The sequence below is a fragment of the Palaemon carinicauda genome, chromosome 29 (assembly GCF_036898095.1).
Source record: "Palaemon carinicauda isolate YSFRI2023 chromosome 29, ASM3689809v2, whole genome shotgun sequence".
NCBI lineage: Eukaryota > Metazoa > Arthropoda > Malacostraca > Decapoda > Palaemonidae > Palaemon > Palaemon carinicauda.
In genome coordinates this window covers 84857767-84877599 of record NC_090753.1, presented here as the reverse complement: position 1 = coordinate 84877599, position 19833 = coordinate 84857767, and the positions used below count along the sequence as shown (strand labels likewise).

General features: G+C 41.6%; 1 protein-coding gene across 2 annotated transcripts in view; it reads left to right on the top strand.

Moving 5' to 3' along the window:
• The window catches only part of LOC137622297 (ATP-binding cassette sub-family B member 10, mitochondrial), a 91675-nt gene that overhangs the window by 60092 nt on the left and 11750 nt on the right, over positions 1–19833 (top strand). For both annotated transcript variants that reach the window (XR_011040412.1, XM_068352859.1), the window contains exons 8-11: positions 2977–3147; positions 3992–4226; positions 9018–9137; positions 17257–17423. Coding sequence is in view for 1 of the 2 variants with exons in the window: in XM_068352859.1 (XP_068208960.1) it covers positions 2977–3147; positions 3992–4226; positions 9018–9137; positions 17257–17423 (693 nt within the window). In the remaining variant the exon portion in view is untranslated. The remainder of the gene's footprint in view (positions 1–2976; positions 3148–3991; positions 4227–9017; positions 9138–17256; positions 17424–19833) is intronic.

Below are 19833 nucleotides of genomic sequence, written 5' to 3'. Positions count from 1 at the left end.
CTAATCTTTGACTTTGGTCTCGGCATACGTTGATTACTATTTGTTATGCTACAAATCCGTCACTCATAGACAGATCACATTTATAGTTTTTAATAACTAGATACAGTACACTGCTACGATTTATAGTATCTTATGTACTGCCTTGAACCTCAGGCATCAATCGATCACTCTCCTCAGTTTTCTTATTGTTTGTATAATGCTAACACCTGAACAGCTCGAGCTAGGCTTTCACATCACCGAATGATAACTGACAGCTCATTCTTATTCTTTATTCTCTCAATTTCATCATGTTAGTCATCATGTTAGTCAAGTTACAATAAGTTAATTTTCATCACTAAGGCAGATGCCTTGGTAGTTGACGTGTGAAAATCAAGTAAGTTATTGTTTTGTGATATTATGAGAACCAAACTTTTCTTTGCAACACTAGTAATAATTTCAATGTAATTATAAGAATTTGCTCTTTGGTGCTTGCAAAATTGGCTTTTTGAATATTATTACTAGTTCATTTCAATTAGCTCACTTAGCTTAGGTAAGCAATTCTTGTTGGCTTATTGAAATTCTTGTTGGCTTAATGAAATTCTTGTTGGTGTATCAAGGTTAAGGCCTTATCTTCCTTGTTTAATTTTTCGTAGAATAAGTTACACATAGTGAGTTTGGCTTTACAGAATTTGCATTTTGTATTTCATTTTGCTTGTATTCTTTCTTTGGCATCACCACAAGGCATTAATGGGTAAATAATTGTTAACTCTAGAGATATTTTATTTTGTGTATGTTTTTGTTTCTACTTTCTTGCATTACCCCAGCTTTCTTCATGGTGATACCTTCTACTCGGGGAAGAGGTTGTCAGGTATAGGACCTACCATTAGGTCTACCCATCACATACTCGAGATGTGACAAAACCAGGAAAGGACCAACTTGATTATAAACCTCTCTGATTACTGTAGCTTAATGATTCAGTGGCCGCTTGATTCACTGACAACCTTAACTGAGAAGATGAGGTTTTTTAGGAATGGCAATCATTTAGTGAGTGTCAGACAACCAAGTGATGAAAGTGTTCCCTTGATTGTCTAGGGTGAGAATTGCTTCTCGAATGTACTGGACTTTGAACAAGGCAAAGAATGTAGTATTGGCTGCATACCTGTAGACCATTCCTGCCTGTGATGACCTAATTAACATGGTGTTCAATTTGTTTTGAAAATCGTAATTTTTGACATTCTGATTGATTTGGAAATGAGAAGCACTTAGGATTTTCCTAAAAAGTTTCTACCTATGGCTTATTGTTTTAAATTGTTTTGGTCCTCAGTTGGTAGTGAGACCTCTTTCTTGGAACGTTGTGAAGTTTCTGCTTTTCCTAAAATGGAACCAAAATTTCATGAGAGATTGTCAAGCCAGAAGGATGGTGGTGTCTAACAGTTATACTTTGATCATGAATATCCATTCAATATATCACAGGAAGCATCAGTGGAGGTTCTCAAAACAGAAAGTGTGAGATGTTATTTTTCTATGACCATCAGGATGACTCCAATGAGGAGACAACAGTCACCCTTGCACCCCAGAAGGTGAGAACAAGCAATCTGCAGTGATGATCCTTGCTGAAGGGAATAGAAGAATCCAAAGATTATGTGCCATCAATGTCTCTTCTTTCGTGGGTGTGGCTTTGATTTGAGAAGTCCTTGAGATTGGTAGATAATTGTTGAGTTGAGGGGGAGTTAAGTTGTCAGAAATGGGGGAGAGTTCCTTTTCTGGAAATAAAATAATCAATCGTGTCATTTCTAGTTGGATTTTATGCTTGAGTCAGGACTAGTGAAATTCTGGGCTTTGGATAATGCAGAAAGCAGGTAGCAGAGGAGATTCTGTACTTGTTTAAAGGTCAGTTTTTATGGACCCCTGGGGTGACATGTGGATGGTGGCCCTTCATCAATCTCAGCCCATTGAACAAGTTTCTTCGATAGATACTGTTCAAGATTGAAACCATTACTTTGGTGCATTACTCTTTTAGGAAAAGAAACCTCTGGGTTTGGACTGAATGATGTGCAGTATATTATCACATCCAGATAGTTCTAGGAAATACTATCCGTTTTCTTGCGTCAGGAAAGTTATTTCTATTCAAGGCTTTTTTCTTTGGATTGACTGCATGTCCCCAGGATTTTATCAGGACTCACACACCAGTGCATTGGCAGCATAAGCTTTCAGAATAAGCATCAGGCTGAGGCGCCTTGATACCCGGATGCTTGCATAGTAATAGAATCATTTGTGGAGGAGTTCAGTGAATCCTTTTACTGCTTCATTCAACGGTTAACAATGGTCTTTCACCTCAGCTGGGTGAAGTCTGATGTAACCCCATAGATGGGAATGATCTACCTACCCATGTATGGACATTGGCAATTACCAATCACTGGTTTACCCAATGAAGACAAGATTCAAAGATTATTTCTGATATCAAAGTTTTGTCACACCCAAAACATATTGCCCAAGTTATGTTAATTTCCTAGCTGGGCTATTGGGCTCCCTAGAAAAACTCATCTTGCAATCACTTCAGTTACAGCTGATGAGATGGTTTTAGGCACCCACCCATATGAAGACTGAAAGGTGTCTACTAGTTTTGTGAACATAAGTGGAATAGATACGGGTATATTTGTATTTACTTACATACATATACCAAGGCACTTCCCCCAATTTTTGGGGGTAGCCAACATCAACAAATGAAACTAACACAAAAAAAAAGGGGACCTCTACTCTCTACGTTCCTCCCAGCCTAACAAGGGACTCAACCGAGTTCAGCTGGTACTTCTAGCCCTAGAAATTAAGTTTAGATGTTGCTTTAGTATTAGTTTTAGTGATGATATTCAGGTAAGATAAAGTATACAGTATTTTTATGTTTTATGAAGATAGATTTTTAGTATTCTGTACAATATACTGTAGTACGCAGTGTGGCATTCTAAAGACATATACAATTTAAGTGTCTTTTGCTTTCAGGATACTTTAGCACAATCAACACAAGTTGCTGAGGAAAGAATATCTAACATACGCACAGTGCGATCTTTCTCCCAGGAAGGAAAGGAGATACACACCTATGACAAAAGTGTGAACTACGTTCTTGACATGACATACAAGGAATCGCTGGCAAGAGCCATTTTCTTTGGAATGGTAGGTCTGATTTTGATGACTTGTTGACGTGCTTCCGAGTTTTTTATGAAAATACCTGAGCAGGAAATTATGTTCAGCAGGTTTTGGAAAGCCTTGCGTACCCCAGCTTTAGCTAAAGAGCATCCATTTTATCCGATCATTTTGCCTACTTAAACTTTTGGTCTTTATAAAAGTAAAGTTTTAAGTTATGCAGTACAGTATATTCAGAAATATGTCTAGGTGAGCTTCATGATGTAGTTCCTAAGTTTGCTAATTTTCTCAAATACAAATTTTATCAAAACAAATTTGATCTTTTTACAAATTAAAGGTAAGATTGATGGGGTTGTACCTATAGTTATATTGGTAGAAAGTACAGAGGAAAAAATATCTTTAGTTAAACAGTGAATACCCAGTGAGTTTTTGTATTGTTGTTCTTCTTCTTCTTTGACTGAAGCTTTTACCGCTATGCAGGGTCGCTATTTCTAGAGAGCCGTTTCCAATTTCTTCTGTCTCCGATATGCTCCACTGTTAGATCTTTCTTCTCAATATATGCTGTTACACACTCGATCCACCTTCTCTTTGGTCTCCCCCTCCTCCTCCTACCTGGAACATCCATCTCCAACATCCTCCTCCCAACACACTTCTGGTCTCTCCTCATTACGTGCCCAAACCAGTGGAGTCTTTTCTTGGATTTTCTTTAACACCTCTGTAACTTTTGTTGTTCCCCTTACCAAGTCATTCCTAACCTTCTCCAGTCTCGTGTATTATTTCCAAGCTTTATGTTGCACCAATTAAATTTATTTTGTTTGATTTCCTTAGTTATAAAAAATTATGGTAAACTATTGCATTCTACCCAACTATCTAGACAGGTCTGAGTGGAAACGTCATCATCTTGTCGGTGCTGTATTACGGCGGCGGTTTGGTTACAGATGCCTCTCTATCAGTCGGTCAACTATCGTCGTTTCTATTGTATGCTGCCTACGTAGGAATTGCTCTAGGGGGCTTATCCTCTTTTTATTCTGAATTAAACAGAGGTATTGGAGCATCAACGAGGCTATTTCAGTTGATCGATCGACATCCTACCATTCCAATTCACGGAGGTAAGGTTGGCTTTATAAATAAACATTGCTCATCTTAGATTGTAGTGTAGTTGTAAATTTAGTTTGAAAATTTTGTACACATTTTTGGAGATACAATTCATCTTTCTTTCTGGCACTAATGACAAATTCTTTACGCAACTTGAATTTCCATCTCCAGAAATCATACCATTCTTTTTATAAAACATTTTTGTTTCACAGGGTTTCATCTTACTTCATAGTAACTACAATTACATACAATATCCTCCTGCTGCTCAATATTCTTTTTATATTTTACCGTTGTATATAATTAAATGAGTTTTTGCTTGATTTTTGGCTCAATTGTTTCTTATTTTTTTTATTAATTCCTGTGATATTTTTCATCATCATCTCTCCATTTCTTGAAATTTACCCTTTTGAGTTAATAATGTAATCTGTAAAGGGAGACTGTTTATGAAGTTCAATTATTGCCACAAGTTTTTTTGGGTTACTGTGTGATGGTCGGTAATTATTGTTATTAGGTAAGTTACAACCCTTGGGAGAAAAAAGGATAATATGAGGCCAAGGGGTCCAACAAGGAAAAATAGCCCAGTGCGGAAAGGAAATAAGGAAATGAATAAATAAGAGAAGTAATGAAAAATTAAGATAACATATTTTAAGAATAGTAATATTAAAATAGATCGTTGTCCGGATGCCAAACAGCTAGGTCATCCACTTGAAGAGAGCAGTGAGCGTGCGAACGACACACATTATGGCCGCAGGGTTGGTGGAGAACAGCGACACATGCCGTCATCGCACAGCGGACAGTCTGTAAGATAAAAGATACATGAGTATCTTAAAGGAAAGCAATTAGGGGCCGAAGGTCCCAGTGCTTAAATATTATAAAAGTTACTATCATGATATAAAAGTTGAATATATATAGCTGTATAGATATATATATATATATATATATATATATATATATATATATATATATATATATATATATATATATATATATATATATATTCAATCCATGATAAAACTATCCATATAAGTGCCTAACATATGAATGAAGGCAAATAGGGGACCCTGGGGGGTCCGGGGGTTATAAGTCATATATCAAATAAATGATAAAAATTATTCATATATAATGCCTTAATAATTGAATGAAGGCAAATTAGGGGACCCCCCAGGGGACCCCGGTGTTTAAAAAATCAAATAACAGCTTTACTTGATTATAAAATTATTAAATCAACTTTAATTAATGAATTATATTAAGTCAAACCTATTCGTGATCATATCATGGAAGGCAAGGTCGAGAACTAGGATCGTATATAATAGATAAAAGTGACTAAAATATAAAGGGAATCCAAGTAATAATGAATAACGTTGGCTCCGGGGCTCAACTAAAAAACTCGACCGAATGGTAATGAATAAAAGCTACTCCCGAGGATCCCGTAATGGAATTCCTTAAACATATATCCAGAAATAGATTTTTCCTTCGTCAAAATCCCTTATATATATCTATATGAGGTCCGTGAGGTGCGTGACAGAGGGCGGGGGGGATCTTAAAAGGGTCCGTGAAGTACGGGACCAAGCGGGAGAAGCCCGTACGCAACTTAATATTAAATAACATAACAAGGTACCACGGAACGAGTCGAGACTCCCCGCCGATCGTCGCCAAACGAGCGACGGAAAGAAACGATTACGACCGGGTAGAGTAGTGGGGAAACGTAATGTACGTTAATGAATAATAATAGAATGCCTCACAGAACAACGGGAAACCGCCCGTGCAAAGCGGATGCCCCCGGGAGGAGAACATAGGCGCTTATAAGATATCGGCGGGAGGAGGCTAGGAGTAGGTAGGCTACGAGACGATATCAGGTATACCAACCTGCCAGACACACGAGTGATATGATCACGTGGAAAGGTTAAAAACACTATAAAAAACATAACACGTGGTAAATAAGAGAGGAAGGCATGCTGGATGATAATAACAATAATAAAATTAGCTAGAAATCAATCGTAAAACAAACGAGGGCGCGAACAAGAGACAGAAAGGAACAAGCCTGGCGGCGCTAGGAGTAGGCAGGGCTATCAACAGAACACAGGGTCAGTGAAGTGCTAACAAAATGAAAACCAAATTGTAATAACTGACTCATGAAAGCCCCTCGAACTAATGCAATCATACGAATGACGTTAAAATAGTAAGCGAGTCCGTGGCGTGCGAACGTAAATAAGCTAAGATATGATATGTGGAAAAGAACACCGATGGCGATCAGGCATGCCAACCTCCAATATACGCACATGAATATGAAATAACTGTTATCATAAAACAGGACAATATAAAATTGATACGGTGTGTGAACCGTGGAGATCCATAAAGTTCACAACGAGAAACAATCAGTATGGAGGACTAATTGAAAATCGTTAGAACAAACGAGAGAGAGAGAGAGGAAGGAGCCTGTACCGAGGGAGACCCAGCAAGGTCGTGAATAAAAACTGAATGATATAAACCAAAACGGACAAGGCTCCCTCCAAAATCTCAAAACTCATAGCTCTGGTACTTAACTTAGATATAGTGACAGTGGAGTCGGACATCTTGAGGTAAATCTAGAGAAAAACACCGAAATGTACACACAACACAAAGTATTGTTATCACACTGCGTGCTAAAAAAGGAGTGACGTCACTGGCGTGGGTTGGTTAGTAGTAGTACGAGGTTGAACGGCGCCTCGCTGTTCGGGGATTTTGACAGGAGACATCTAAATGGTGCGAGGCCTCTGGTTGTGATTTATCGCGCCCCAGTATTATATCGACACCTTATACAGGTGAGCGAGCTGGGTTCAACCTGGCATTCCCATGCAATTTTTTCTCTGGTAATATATAGCAGTTATATACCTTAGAAATAGTGCTAAAGGAGCATTTCACTGGCCGACACGGGTCGGAGCCCAGAAAAAGCTTACAGCCCAATAGTGGAGTGAGGATGACAAAATATACTATGCATAAAAGGTGCCCAGCTAGGCTAGTTTAGTATGAACACTTGGGTTGGGTTTGCACTTTGCACTTCTTATCAATCTTCGGCGACTTCTTTCCTACTGTAATTCATTAGAATACAATGATAGGCATGTTTTTTTTTTTAATATTTGACGGTTGAAATTGTTGTTTACTTAATGCATTTATCACACACATATATACAGTACCTAAATATAATAATTTGCGATTCAGTATTTTAAAAGGTAGTTCTATAGTCTAAGTTTAACATAGTGGAATCTGCTAAAGCTAGGATAGAATAATTTAGGCTGTCTAAGTAAAGATAGCCTAAACTATCTTTGAATATGTTAGCCTAATCTACCCTTGGATAGGTTAGCCAAGGCCTGAATTATAAGGATGTTAGGGATAGAACTGAGAGTTCTTCATAGTAGAATCAAAATGATGGTAGGTTCGAGAGCACACTACATACTAGCTTATTCTTTTCACCTGCGCTTCTCTTCCGTGGGAAGAAACGGTTTTACGTAAGTCGTGACAAGAAGCTTTCTTATATTTTTTATTTTGGTTGAAGCTCTTGATTCTTGGAATGAATAGTACATGAGTCTCTACTAAATATTTATATAATTAGTTTGAGTTTTAAAATTGTTTATGATTTTGACAGATACCTGTGGCGACATTAAACCATGGACAAATAAGGTTTAGTTTTTATACCTGTTATATAAGACAATCGCTGGATTTCGGATCATTATTGGAAGTTTCCATTTTTTGTTTTGTTTACTGTCATTTATGGTAAAGTAGTTGATATAAAGATAGCACCACTATACATAACTTCTATCTTTAGGTTTTTTCAGTTATTTTAGAATATAGTAGAAGGATGTTGTTCAGATGGCGCTCGCGTCGGGGCGTGGGTGGCGTGGCTCTGGTAGCATAGCTGGTGCCTCTGTATCGGCCCATCCCTTTGACTAAGGAATTAGCTAAATGGAAGACAGCCTGTGAATAGTGGTTTTCACGCGCCTTTGCTTTATACACGATACCCACAAGGTGCTCGCGTGAGGGTAGTAACCTCTGCATTCCATGCTTTTATCTTTCTCTGGTATAATTGGAAGGTTTTATCAGAAAAGTGTATATTAGAAGGACCCTTTTCACCGGGCGCCACAGGTCTCTCCCCAGAAATAGATTTTTCCTTCGTCAAAATCCCTTTTCTCGTAAAAGCCTTCTATTCTACTTACATGAGTGATCGGAAGTTGTGTTTTAGTTGGCATTAGTATTCTAATGCTTTTCAATTGAATGTAACTTATATTACAGTTATTTTTTTGGCCTTAAGGAGATTTATTATGTCATCATCATCATCTCCTACTTCTATTGATGCAAAGGGCCTCTGTTAGATTTTACCAGTCGTCTCTATCTTGAGCTTTTAAATCAATACTTCTCCATTCATCATCTCCTACTTCTCGCTTCATAGTCCTCAGCCATGTAGGCCTGGGTTTTCCAACTCTTCTAGTGTGGAGCCCAGTTGGAAGTTTTTTGAACTAATCTCTCTTGGGGGAGTGCAAAGAGCATGCCCAAACCGTCTCCATCTACACCTCACCATGATCTCAACCTTAAATGGCACTCGCAAAGAGAGAGAGTGCCATATTTATCATGTAGCTTTAACAATTTAAGTATCTTGTGATAAAATCCCCATTACAAAACCTCTTTGAATTTGCTCTGTTAAATTTCCTTTGGAAACATTTAGTTTTATTTTTGTAATGTATGATTGGTATTAAATAAGTCATATAGTATTCTACCTGATGTATCATGATTGCTAATTAGGTTCCAAGGTCTCACAAACCATTTTCCTCCAGGTGCCAGGTTGCGCAACGACGAACTGAAAGGTGCTATAGAGTTCCGAAATGTGAGGTTTGCCTATCCAACTAGGTCGGAATTGGTGTTATTTAAAGATTTTAATCTATCGGTTCCTGCTGGTGAGTTTTTTTTTATTTAGTGTAGAATGTTTGTTGTTTTCAGTAGAAGTGAAATACTTTAATATCATTATGTTTTCTTAGTCATAACTATGCACTGACAAAAGTACTTGTACAAAGTAACTTCGATGAATTATTAATTTTTCAATATTAATCTTACCCGATGATCATGTAGCTGTCAACTCTGTTGCCCGACAGAAAAATCTAAGGTCGGGATACGCCAGCGATCGCTATACAGGTGGGGGTGTACACAACAGCGCCATCTGTCGAGTAGGTACTCAGGTACTTCTTGTCAACAAGAACTCAATTTTTCCTCTGTCGTGCCACCGGCAAGACCTACTTGGATACGCTGTTGTTTCTGGAGTTGTTTTTCACGATTTTGGTGATGTATTCGCTCTAGATTTTAGCTTTCGCTATTCAGGAACTATTATCATTAGCTTATCAAGCTTTTTGATTAGATTTGGATTAATTGTTAATGAACTTTGCTAGATTTTGGATTTCCCCCTTGGCTAATTCAAGAATTCAAGATGTCTGACCATTCTCAAGTCCCTAAGTACAGGCAGTGTAGCGTTAGGGCTTGTTCTAGGCGTCTTCCGAAGGCCTCCATAGATCCTCACACCGTTTGTTCCAATTGTAGGGGTAAATCCTGTCAGTTGGAAGATCGATGTGAGGAATGCGCTGGGCTTTCGGAATTCGATTTTAACGAATTCCTAAAGAATGCACGTAGGCTAGAGAAGGATAGGATCAGGAGGAGTTCTTCTCGCTCGTTTGATTTTTCCTCTCCCCATGCCCCTCAACCTATTCCTTCCCCTGTAGTGGTGACTCCCGACCCTGCTACTAGTGCTCAACCCTCCATGGCGGATATGATGCGTGCCATTCAGGCTCTTGGTGACAGAGTGGAGTCATTAGCTAATGACCGGAATCAACTTTTGGCCGATGTCAAAGAGTTGAAAGCGAAAAGTGCAGTGGGAAGTGTAGTGAGTGCAAGTGAGGTGAAAAGTGTCAGTGTCAGTGTTGCGCATGAGGGTACATCTGTTCGTGCCAGTCGTCCTCCCAGTCCGGGACCTCTTGCAAGCTCCCAAGCCCAGGGGAGAAGCAATGTCGAAGGACCTAAGGGTTCGACAGGCCTTGATCAGCGTACGGATGTACCCTCAGTGGTTGCGGACGTATCTGTCAGAGATCGTCCCATCCACAAACAGACGAGTGAGCCCACTCATTCCTCGTCTGTGGAAGAAGTTTCTAGGAAGAAACGTTGGACCAAGGTCTCACGACCTCTCAAGCGTAAGGTCCCTTCCGAGCGAGTCCAACGGCCCAGGTGTAGCCACTGGGTCAGTTCGGACTCGCCGCAGTCTTCCGAAGACTGCACACCTCCCAAGAGAGGTAGAGTGGTTCCGCAGCAGGCAACCACTCCGTCTGTTGCCGCACCAACCACGGTAGACCCTAAGTGGTCCATGCTGCAGACTATGCAGTCTCAGCTTGCTTCCTTCATGCAGGAGTATCGTGCTGAGAAGGTTGACACTGCACCTGTTAACCTACAACCTGCCACGGTTGTGCGCTCAGCAGATACTGCGGCTGCCTGCTCCCACACTCCACCTGTGAGAGCTCCACCACCGATGCGCAGTCGACCCTGCCAGACGCATGTTCATGCTGCACCCTCCGTTGACATGCGTGAGCTACCGCATCAGCAGTGGGAAGGTGCTGTCAAGCTGCCGTGTTTTGACGCAATGCGGCATGCTCCGCAACCCACGGCAGTCCCTCCCACGCACCAGCACTCCGCTTTTGTTGTTGCCAGCTCGCAGACTGACCAGCAGCGGCATGATGTTGGATCCGGTGCAGCTACGCATGCACCCGTGCTGCCGGATTCAGCCGTTCAGCTTTCTGCTCCACCTTTGCCACTTCCTCCTCAGCATTCGGATGATGGAGTATCTGATGACGACGAAGCTGCGCATTTGGACGATCCGCACTCCGACATTGAAGAACCCAAGTCTACGCCTCCCTCCTTAGACTTTAGGAAAGTCCTTGCACTGTTTAGGGAACTGTATCCGGAACAGTTTGTGTCTGCAACCCCGCGCTCACCTCCCTCCGAGTTCGCTTTAGGCATGCAGTCAGCAGCTCCTGCCTTCATGAAACTCGTACTCGCGCGCTCATCCAAGAGAGCTTTGAGGGTACTGGGAGAGTGGTTGCAGTCCAAGAAGCAACTGGGGAAGACTGCCTTCATCTTTCCGCCTACCAAGCTTGCTTCCAAATCTAGCGTCTGGTATGCCACGGGAGAGGAACCCGGCTTGGGAGTTCCTGCCTCTGCCCAGGGCGACTTCTCAAGTCTGGTTGACTCTCCCCGCAGGCTGGCTATGAGACGATCTAAGATTTGCTGGTCCTTTTCTGACATGGACCATCTGTTGAAGGGAGTTTTTCGTGCTTTTGAGATCTTCAACTTCCTCGACTGGTGTTTGGGAGCGTTAAGCAGAAAGACTTCCCCTTCGGATAAGGACTCTGCCATGCTTATCATGTCTAGCATGGACAAAGCCATTCGGGATGGGTCTGGTGAGCTTGCGGCTTCGTATGTGTCTGGAGTGCTTAAGAAGAGAGATCATCTTTGCTCCTTCTTGTCTGCGGGGATCACACCATGCCAGAAGTCGGAGTTGATGTTTGCTCCGCTTTCCAAGTGTCTCTTTCCGGAAGAGCTGATCAAGGGGATTGCTGCCTCGTTGATCCAGAAGGATACCCATGACCTGGTGGCTTCTTCCGCACGTAAAGTCTCTTTACCTTCCGTGCCTAGACCTAGGATGGACACACCAGCATCTAGGTTCATCCCTCCCTTTCGTGGCAGAACCTCCAGCAGAGGAGGTACCCGTGCCGACAGTCATCGTGGCAAAAAGAAGAAGGGTTCCAAGTCCTCAAAAGGCAGAATCTGACTGCCTTCCTCTCCAGACAGCAGTGGGAGCCAGGCTCAAGAACTACTGGCAGGCTTGGGAGAGCAGAGGTGCAGACGCTCAGTCTGTGAAGTTGCTAAGAGAGGGGTACAGGATTCCGTTCTGGCGCAATCCCCCTCTAGCAACTACTCCCATCAACCTCTCTCCCAACTACAAGGAGGAGGACAAGAGGCTAGCTTTGCAGCAAGAGGTGTCTCTCTTGCTACAAAAGGGAGCGGTAGTCATAGTCCGGGACCATCAATCCCCGGGCTTCTACAACCGTCTCTTCCTGGTAGCGAAGAAGACAGGAGGCTGGAGACCGGTGCTGGACGTCAGTGCTCTCAATGCTTTTGTCACCAAGCAGACGTTCACAATGGAGACGACGAAGTCGGTGCTAGCATCGGTCAGGAAGGAAGACTGGATGGTCTCGTTGGACCTAAAAGACGCGTACTTTCATGTCCCCGTCCATCCAGACTCCCAACCTTTCCTAAGGTTCGTCTTTGGAAAGGTCGTGTACCAGTTCCAAGCCCTGTGCTTTGGCCTAAGCACGGCACCTCTTGTGTTTACCAAACTGATGAGGCATATTGCCAAATTCCTTCACTTGGCAGACATCAGAGCCTCCCTCTATTTGGACGACTGGCTTTTAAGAGCTCCGTCAAGTCGTCGCTGTCTGGAGAATCTCAGATGGACTATGGATCTGACCAAGGAATTGGGTCTCCTGGTCAATATAGAGAAGTCCCAACTCGTCCCATCCCAAACCATTGTCTATCTAGGTATGGAGATTCAGAGTCGAGCTTTTCGGGCTTTTCCGTCGGCCCCCAGGATCAGTCAAGCCCAAGAATGCATCCAGAGCATGCTGAGAAGGAACCGATGTTCAGTCAGGCAGTGGATGAGTCTAACAGGGACACTTTCATCGCTGGCCCAGTTCATCGAGTTAGGGAGACTCCACCTCCGCCCCCTTCAGTATCATCTAGCTGCTCACTGGAGAAAGGTCATGACGCTAGAAGTGGTCTCAGTTCCAATATCCGAAGAGATGAGGTCTGCTCTGACGTGGTGGAAGAACAGCATTCTTCTCAAGGAAGGTCTACCATTGGCTGTTCAGACCCCCGACCACCTTCTCTTCTCGGACGCATCGGACACGGGCTGGGGTGCGACACTGGACGGACGGGAACGCTCGGGCACGTGGAATCAGGAGCAAAGAACACTTCACATCAACTGCAAGGAGCTATTGGCAGTTCATCTGGCCTTGAGAAGCTTCAAGTCCCTCCTTCTAGGCAAGGTGGTGGAGGTGAACTCCGACAACACTACAGCCTTGGCGTACATCTCCAAGCAAGGAGGGACTCATTCGAGGAAGTTGTTCGAGATCGCAAGGGACCTCCTCACTTGGTCAAGAGATCGAAAGATCTCGCTGGTAACGAGGTTCATTCAAGGCGACATGAATGTCATGGCAGATCGCCTCAGCCGGAAGGGTCAGGTCATCCCCACAGAGTGGACCCTTCACAAGAATGTTTGCAGCAGACTATGGGCCCTGTGGGGTCAGCCCACCATAGATCTATTCGCTACCTCGATGACCAAGAGGCTCCCGATTTATTGTTCACCGATTCCGGACCCAGCAGCAGTTCACGTAGATGCCTTTCTTCTGGATTGGTCCCATCTAGACCTGTATGCGTTCCCTCCGTTCAAGATTGTCAACAAGGTACTGCAGAAGTTCGCCTCTCACGAAGGGACACGGTTGACGTTGGTTGCTCCCCTCTGGCCCGCGAGAGAATGGTTCACCGAGGTACTGCAATGGCTAGTGGACGTTCCCAGGACTCTTCCTCTAAGAGTGGACCTTCTGCGTCAGCCGCACGTAAAGAAGGTACACCCAAGCCTCCACGCTCTTCGTCTGACTGCCTTCAGACTATCGAAAGACTCTCAAGAGCTAGAGGCTTTTCGAAGGAGGCAGCCAGAGCGATTGCCAGAGCAAGGAGGACATCCACTCTCAAGGTCTACCAGTCAAAATGGGAAGTCTTCCGAAGCTGGTGCAAGGCGAATGCAGTTTCCTCAACCAGTACCTCTGTAACGCAGATAGCTGACTTCCTTTTACACCTAAGGAATGTAAGATCCCTATCAGCTCCTACGATCAAAGGTTACAGAAGCATGTTGGCAGCAGTCTTCCGCCACAGAGGCTTAGATCTTTCCACCAACAAAGATCTACAGGACCTCCTTAAGTCTTTTGAGACCTCAAAGGAGCGTCGGTTAGCCACACCAGGCTGGAACCTAGACGTGGTTTTAAGGTTCCTGATGTCAGCAAGGTTCGAACCTCTTCAATCAGCCTCTTTTAAGGATCTCACATTAAAGACTCTTTTCCTCGTTTGCTTGGCAACAGCTAAAAGAGTCAGTGAGATTCACGCCTTCAGCAGGAACATAGGTTTTACATCTGAAACGGCTACATGTTCCTTACAGCTTGGTTTTTTAGCTAAAAACGAGCTTCCTTCTCGTCCTTGGCCCAAGTCGTTCGAGATCCCAAGCCTGTCCAACTTGGTTGGTAACGAACAAGAGAGAGTACTTTGCCCAGTAAGAGCTCTTAAGTACTATTTAAGACGTACAAAGCCATTACGAGGACAATCAGAAGCTTTATGGTGTTCTATCAAGAAACCTGCTTTACCGATGTCTAAGAACGCAGTTTCTTATTACATCAGGCTTTTGATTAGAGAGGCCCATTCTCATCTGAAGGAAGAAGACCATGCTTTGCTGAAGGTAAGGACACATGAAGTTAGAGCTGTCGCTACTTCAGTGGCCTTCAAACAGAACCGTTCTCTGCAGAGTGTTATGGATGCAACCTATTGGAGAAGCAAGTCAGTGTTCGCATCATTTTACCTCAAAGATGTCCAGTCTCTTTACGAGAATTGCTACACCCTGGGACCATTCGTAGCAGCGAGTGCAGTAGTAGGTGAGGGCTCAACCACTACATTCCCATAATCCCATAACCTTTTTTAATCTTTCTCTTGAAATGCTTTTTATTGTTGTTTTTTGGGTTGTACGGAAGGCTAAGAAGCCTTCCGCATCCTGGTTGATTTGGCGGGTGGTCAAATTCTTTCTTGAGAAGCGCCTAGATTAGAGGTTGTGATGAGGTCCTTTAGTATGGGTTGCAGCCCTTCATACTTCAGCACCTAGGAGTCGCTCAGCATCCTAAGAGGATCGTTAGGCTCAGTAAGGAAGACGTACTTAAAAAGGCAGAGTAATGGTTCAAGTCGACTTCCTTACCAGGTACTTATTTATTTTATGTTTGTTATTTTGAATAACTGCTAAAATGAAATACGGGATACTTAGCTTCTAATGTTAACATGTATGCTGGTCTCCACCCACCCCCCTGGGTGTGAATCAGCTACATGATCATCGGGTAAGATTAATATTGAAAAATGTTATTTTCCTTAGTAAAATAAATTTTTGAATATACTTACCCGATGATCATGAATTTAAGGACCCTCCCTTCCTCCCCATAGAGAACCAGTGGACCGAGGAGAAAATTGAGTTCTTGTTGACAAGAAGTACCTGAGTACCTACTCGACAGATGGCGCTGTTGTGTACACCCCCACCTGTATAGCGATCGCTGGCGTATCCCGACCTTAGATTTTTCTGTCGGGCAACAGAGTTGACAGCTACATGATCATCGGGTAAGTATATTCAAAAATTTATTTTACTAAGGAAAATAACATTTTTTATTTGATAATAAATATAAGATAATTTTGTCAATTATTAGTTATGAAATAAATGATAGATAATAAATTCCAGAATAACTATTTGTAAAGAGTTTTTATCGCGAGACATATCTATAAGAAGTCGCTCTCTGGTTATATGCTTGTTCATTCACTAGGCAAATTATGAAATTTGTAAAATTCATTATCTGAATAGGATTTTCATCAGCGTAGAATATGGAAGTTATTAATTCATTTATTATTTCTACCATTTTTTATAAGAATTATTTGTAGGCTACCTTTTAGAAAACCAACAAGTATAGGTGAATTGGTATTATCTATAGGGAAATTATAAGAAGAAAATACCGGTATGTTGTTTTTTGTTGATTATTCACTGAACAGGTTAATAACTCGACAATGATTAGATGTACTTACTAATTTAACCTAACCGCTAACTAAAGTCTGTATGATTAATAGCTTAACATGACCACCAGCTAAAGTTTTTCTAACTGATGTTCATCTAAAGGATTGTTCTTAGTTCAGGAATAAGTAGAATATGAATAAATTGGAGGGCCAAGTTAGAAAAAATCAAAGAGAACAGGCAAAAAGTAATGGGTATAAACTGTGCAACTGTTCATGAAAGAGACATTTAAAGAAGTGTTGTTATTATTATTATTATTATTATTATTATTATGCATACATATCTGTAGGAATTCTTCATATATAAGTAAGCTAGTTAACAAAATTCAAATGACTGAAAACAAAGTAGAGTAGAGGGGTGGCTGTCTGAATGAATAAGTTAGTTAGGTACAACTCAAAAACTTTTAAACATTATTATTATTATTATTATTATTATTATTATTATTATTATTATTATTATTAAATCAGATTGATACTTATATCAGTATTCAAATACTTTTCTTTCTTTTCAATAGGATAGTTCTTTGGGGAAGGTAATTAAAACAATAAACTAATTATATTTAACCTTTAAAGTTGTTACAAGTAAACTTCAAAAAGAGTAACTCCTGTTCACATTCAGCTTGTGATAAATGATATGCAAGAATACAGGGCTTTATTTATATGCAGGCTGTTGGTGTAGCAGTTGTTAATCACAACTTGGTGTACAACAGAATACTTTGTATATGTCTTTGTTGGTGTTAGTCCATATTTATGTGGATTTTCATGATCTCTTGGAACTAGAGACCGCATTATCCTTGATTTTCGTAAATTGTAAGTGAAATACGAACAGTGGAGTTAATATGTTTGAAATGTCTTTCTTAATCACATTGAAGAATGAATTAATCTTAGAAATTAACTCTGCATTACCTCCCTAGAAAAATATAGACCGTATCAGATTGATTGACAAGATAAAAAAATGGAATGTTATTGTAATTTCAGTTTTATTTTATTATAGCACCTGGGTATTATTACTGTATAGTATTACTATTAATATTTGTATTTTCATTAGTGCATTTATTATTTGTGAAACAAAATTTTATTTTTAGAGGTAATATATTTTTTGTATTATTTTTTCAGGTTCCGTAATGGCTGTTGTAGGATCAAGTGGATCTGGTAAAAGTTCCATTGGATCCTTGCTGCTTCGACTTTATGATCCGTTGAGCGGCGAGGTTAGAATTGATGGGGTACCCATACCAGAACTAGACCCTTCCTGGCTTCGGTCGGTAATCGGTTGCGTGAGTCAGGTATGTAGTACAGATGGCCCCCAACTTATAAAAATTCGACTCACAAGCATTCGGAAATGCAAACACAAATTCAAGTGAAAATAACAAAGATAAGATAAAGCTATTCTGTAATAAAACAATATCATATCATTTAACCCTTTAACCCCCAGGCTATTTGGAAATTTCCAACCCTTAACCCCCAGGGGGTTATTTTTTCCCAGCACATTTTGCAGTATATTTTTCAATATTAAACTTAGCCGGTGATCATATAGCTGTCAGCTCTGCTGCCCGACAGAAAAACCTAAGGACAAAATACGCCAGCGATCGCTATACAGGTGGGGGTGTACATCAACAGCGCCATCTGTCGAGCAGGTACTCAAGTACTCCATGTCAACACAGAACCAATTTTCTCTCTGTCGTTCCACTGGCAAGACCTACTAAAATACGCTGTTACTAACTGGATTTGTTTTCACAACTATTTGGTGAAGTACACTATTCTAGTTTTGAGCTTTCGCTATGCAGGGGTTTTATCTTCATCTCAAAACTTGAACTCGTTTTGGATAGATTTAATTATGGTGACTAAGAGAGTATGGACTCTCTTTCACTTTTAAATGGCCGACCCTTCCCTTAGACGGAAGTGTGTTTAGGTTTTTAGTAATTTTGCTTAACACGTTATAGATCTATATATTTTATATCTCTCCGCCTTTATTAGGCCTCTTCGATTAACTTTCCATTTATTATAAACATATAAAAAGAAATTTTTATGTTTTGTTTATTTGCGACCTTTCCTGATAGAAGGCGGTCTTAACTTGGAACCGAAGTTAATCAACGTTGAGCCCGTTATATCGTATTTAGCCTTTAAAGAATTTATAACTTTTTAAATTTAATGTTTTATGAAAGAATTTCTTTGATAGTCTTCATACTGTTTTCAAAGATGAACTAACGTTTAGTTTTTTTTTTTTTTAGACTACGCAGTTGTTGACGTTCAGGACGTTCAACATGCGCTCTATCGTTACGATAGAGAGAGATTGTATCACGGTTTCACTTTGCAGTAAGAGTAAATCGATTCTGACGTTTCGTTCATTCTTTCTTAACTTAAATAGTTTAAATTCTAAATTAAAGGAACTTTTTATTTGGAAAACCTTTCAGTTTTTTCCTTTAGCCATATAACATGTTTTTTTGACGATATATAATTGGGCTCTTCTCTCAGGTGCGAAATCAAGGGAGAAAGAGAGATATAGATAGAGACGGAGGGAGAGAGAGGAAAAAATAAAACGTTCCGTTCAAGCGGGTAACGTTGTTCTGGTGTCACTCTCCTCCCTAGTCGCTGTACGGGGAAGAAGGTAAAACGTTTCTAGGGTTTTATTCTTGTCCCTAGGCTATGTGCGGTGAGAGATTGTAAACGTAGTTTAATTGAACTAGTGTTTAGTCTCTTTCCCAGCCACTGAATTCTTTATCCTTATATGTTTTCTGTTTTTGCTAGTATTAATGAGCTGCATTATACGACTGTTTTCGCAATTACTACCTTTTAATGAAGGGTAGAATTGCGTGTTTCAGGTAGAAATCAGTAAAAGTTTCGATTTCAGTGAAATAAGTGCAAAACAGAAAATCGAAGTGATAAAGTGATATGCGCAAAGTGTTACAGTGTTGCGTCCGAGGGTTCGTCTGTTCGTGCCTGTCGTTCACCTAGTCCGGGACCTCTTGCAAGCTCCCAAGCCCAGGGGAGAAGTAATGTCGAACGACTTATGGGTTCGTCAGGCCTTGTTCAACGAACAGACGTTTCCCTCCGTGGTTTCGGGCGTATCTACCCAAGATCGCCCCACCCACACAAAGACGAGAGAGCCCATTTACTTCTCGTCTGCGGAAGAGGTTTCTCGTAAGAAACCATGGACCAAGGTCTCGCAGCTTATTAAGTGCAAGTCGGTCCCTTCCGCGCAAGTCCAACGGCCCAGTTGTAGCCACTGGGTCAGTTCGGACTCGCTGCAGTCTTCCGACGACTGCTCACCTCCTTAGAGAGGCAAAGCGGTACCGCAACAGGCAGTAACTCCGTCTGTTGCCGCACCAGCTGTTGTAGACCCTGAGTGGTCTTTGCTGCAGTCTATGCAGACTCAGTTAGCTGCTGTCCTGCAGGAGTATCGTGCGGAGAAGGTTGACGCTGCACCCGTTAGCCTACAACCTACCACGGTTGTGCGCCCAGCTGACGCTGAGGCTGCCTGCTCCCACACTCCAGCTGTGAGAGCTCCTCCACCCATGCGCAGTCGACCCTGCCAGACGCATGCTGACGTTCACAGACGCACGGAACCCTCCGTTGATGTTCGTGTGCTACCACAACAACAGGAGGGTGGAGTTAAGCTGCCGTGTTTTGACGCGGTGCGTCAACCTCCGCATTCTAGAGTTGTTTTAACTGCTCAGTATAGACAGTCAAAGTAGT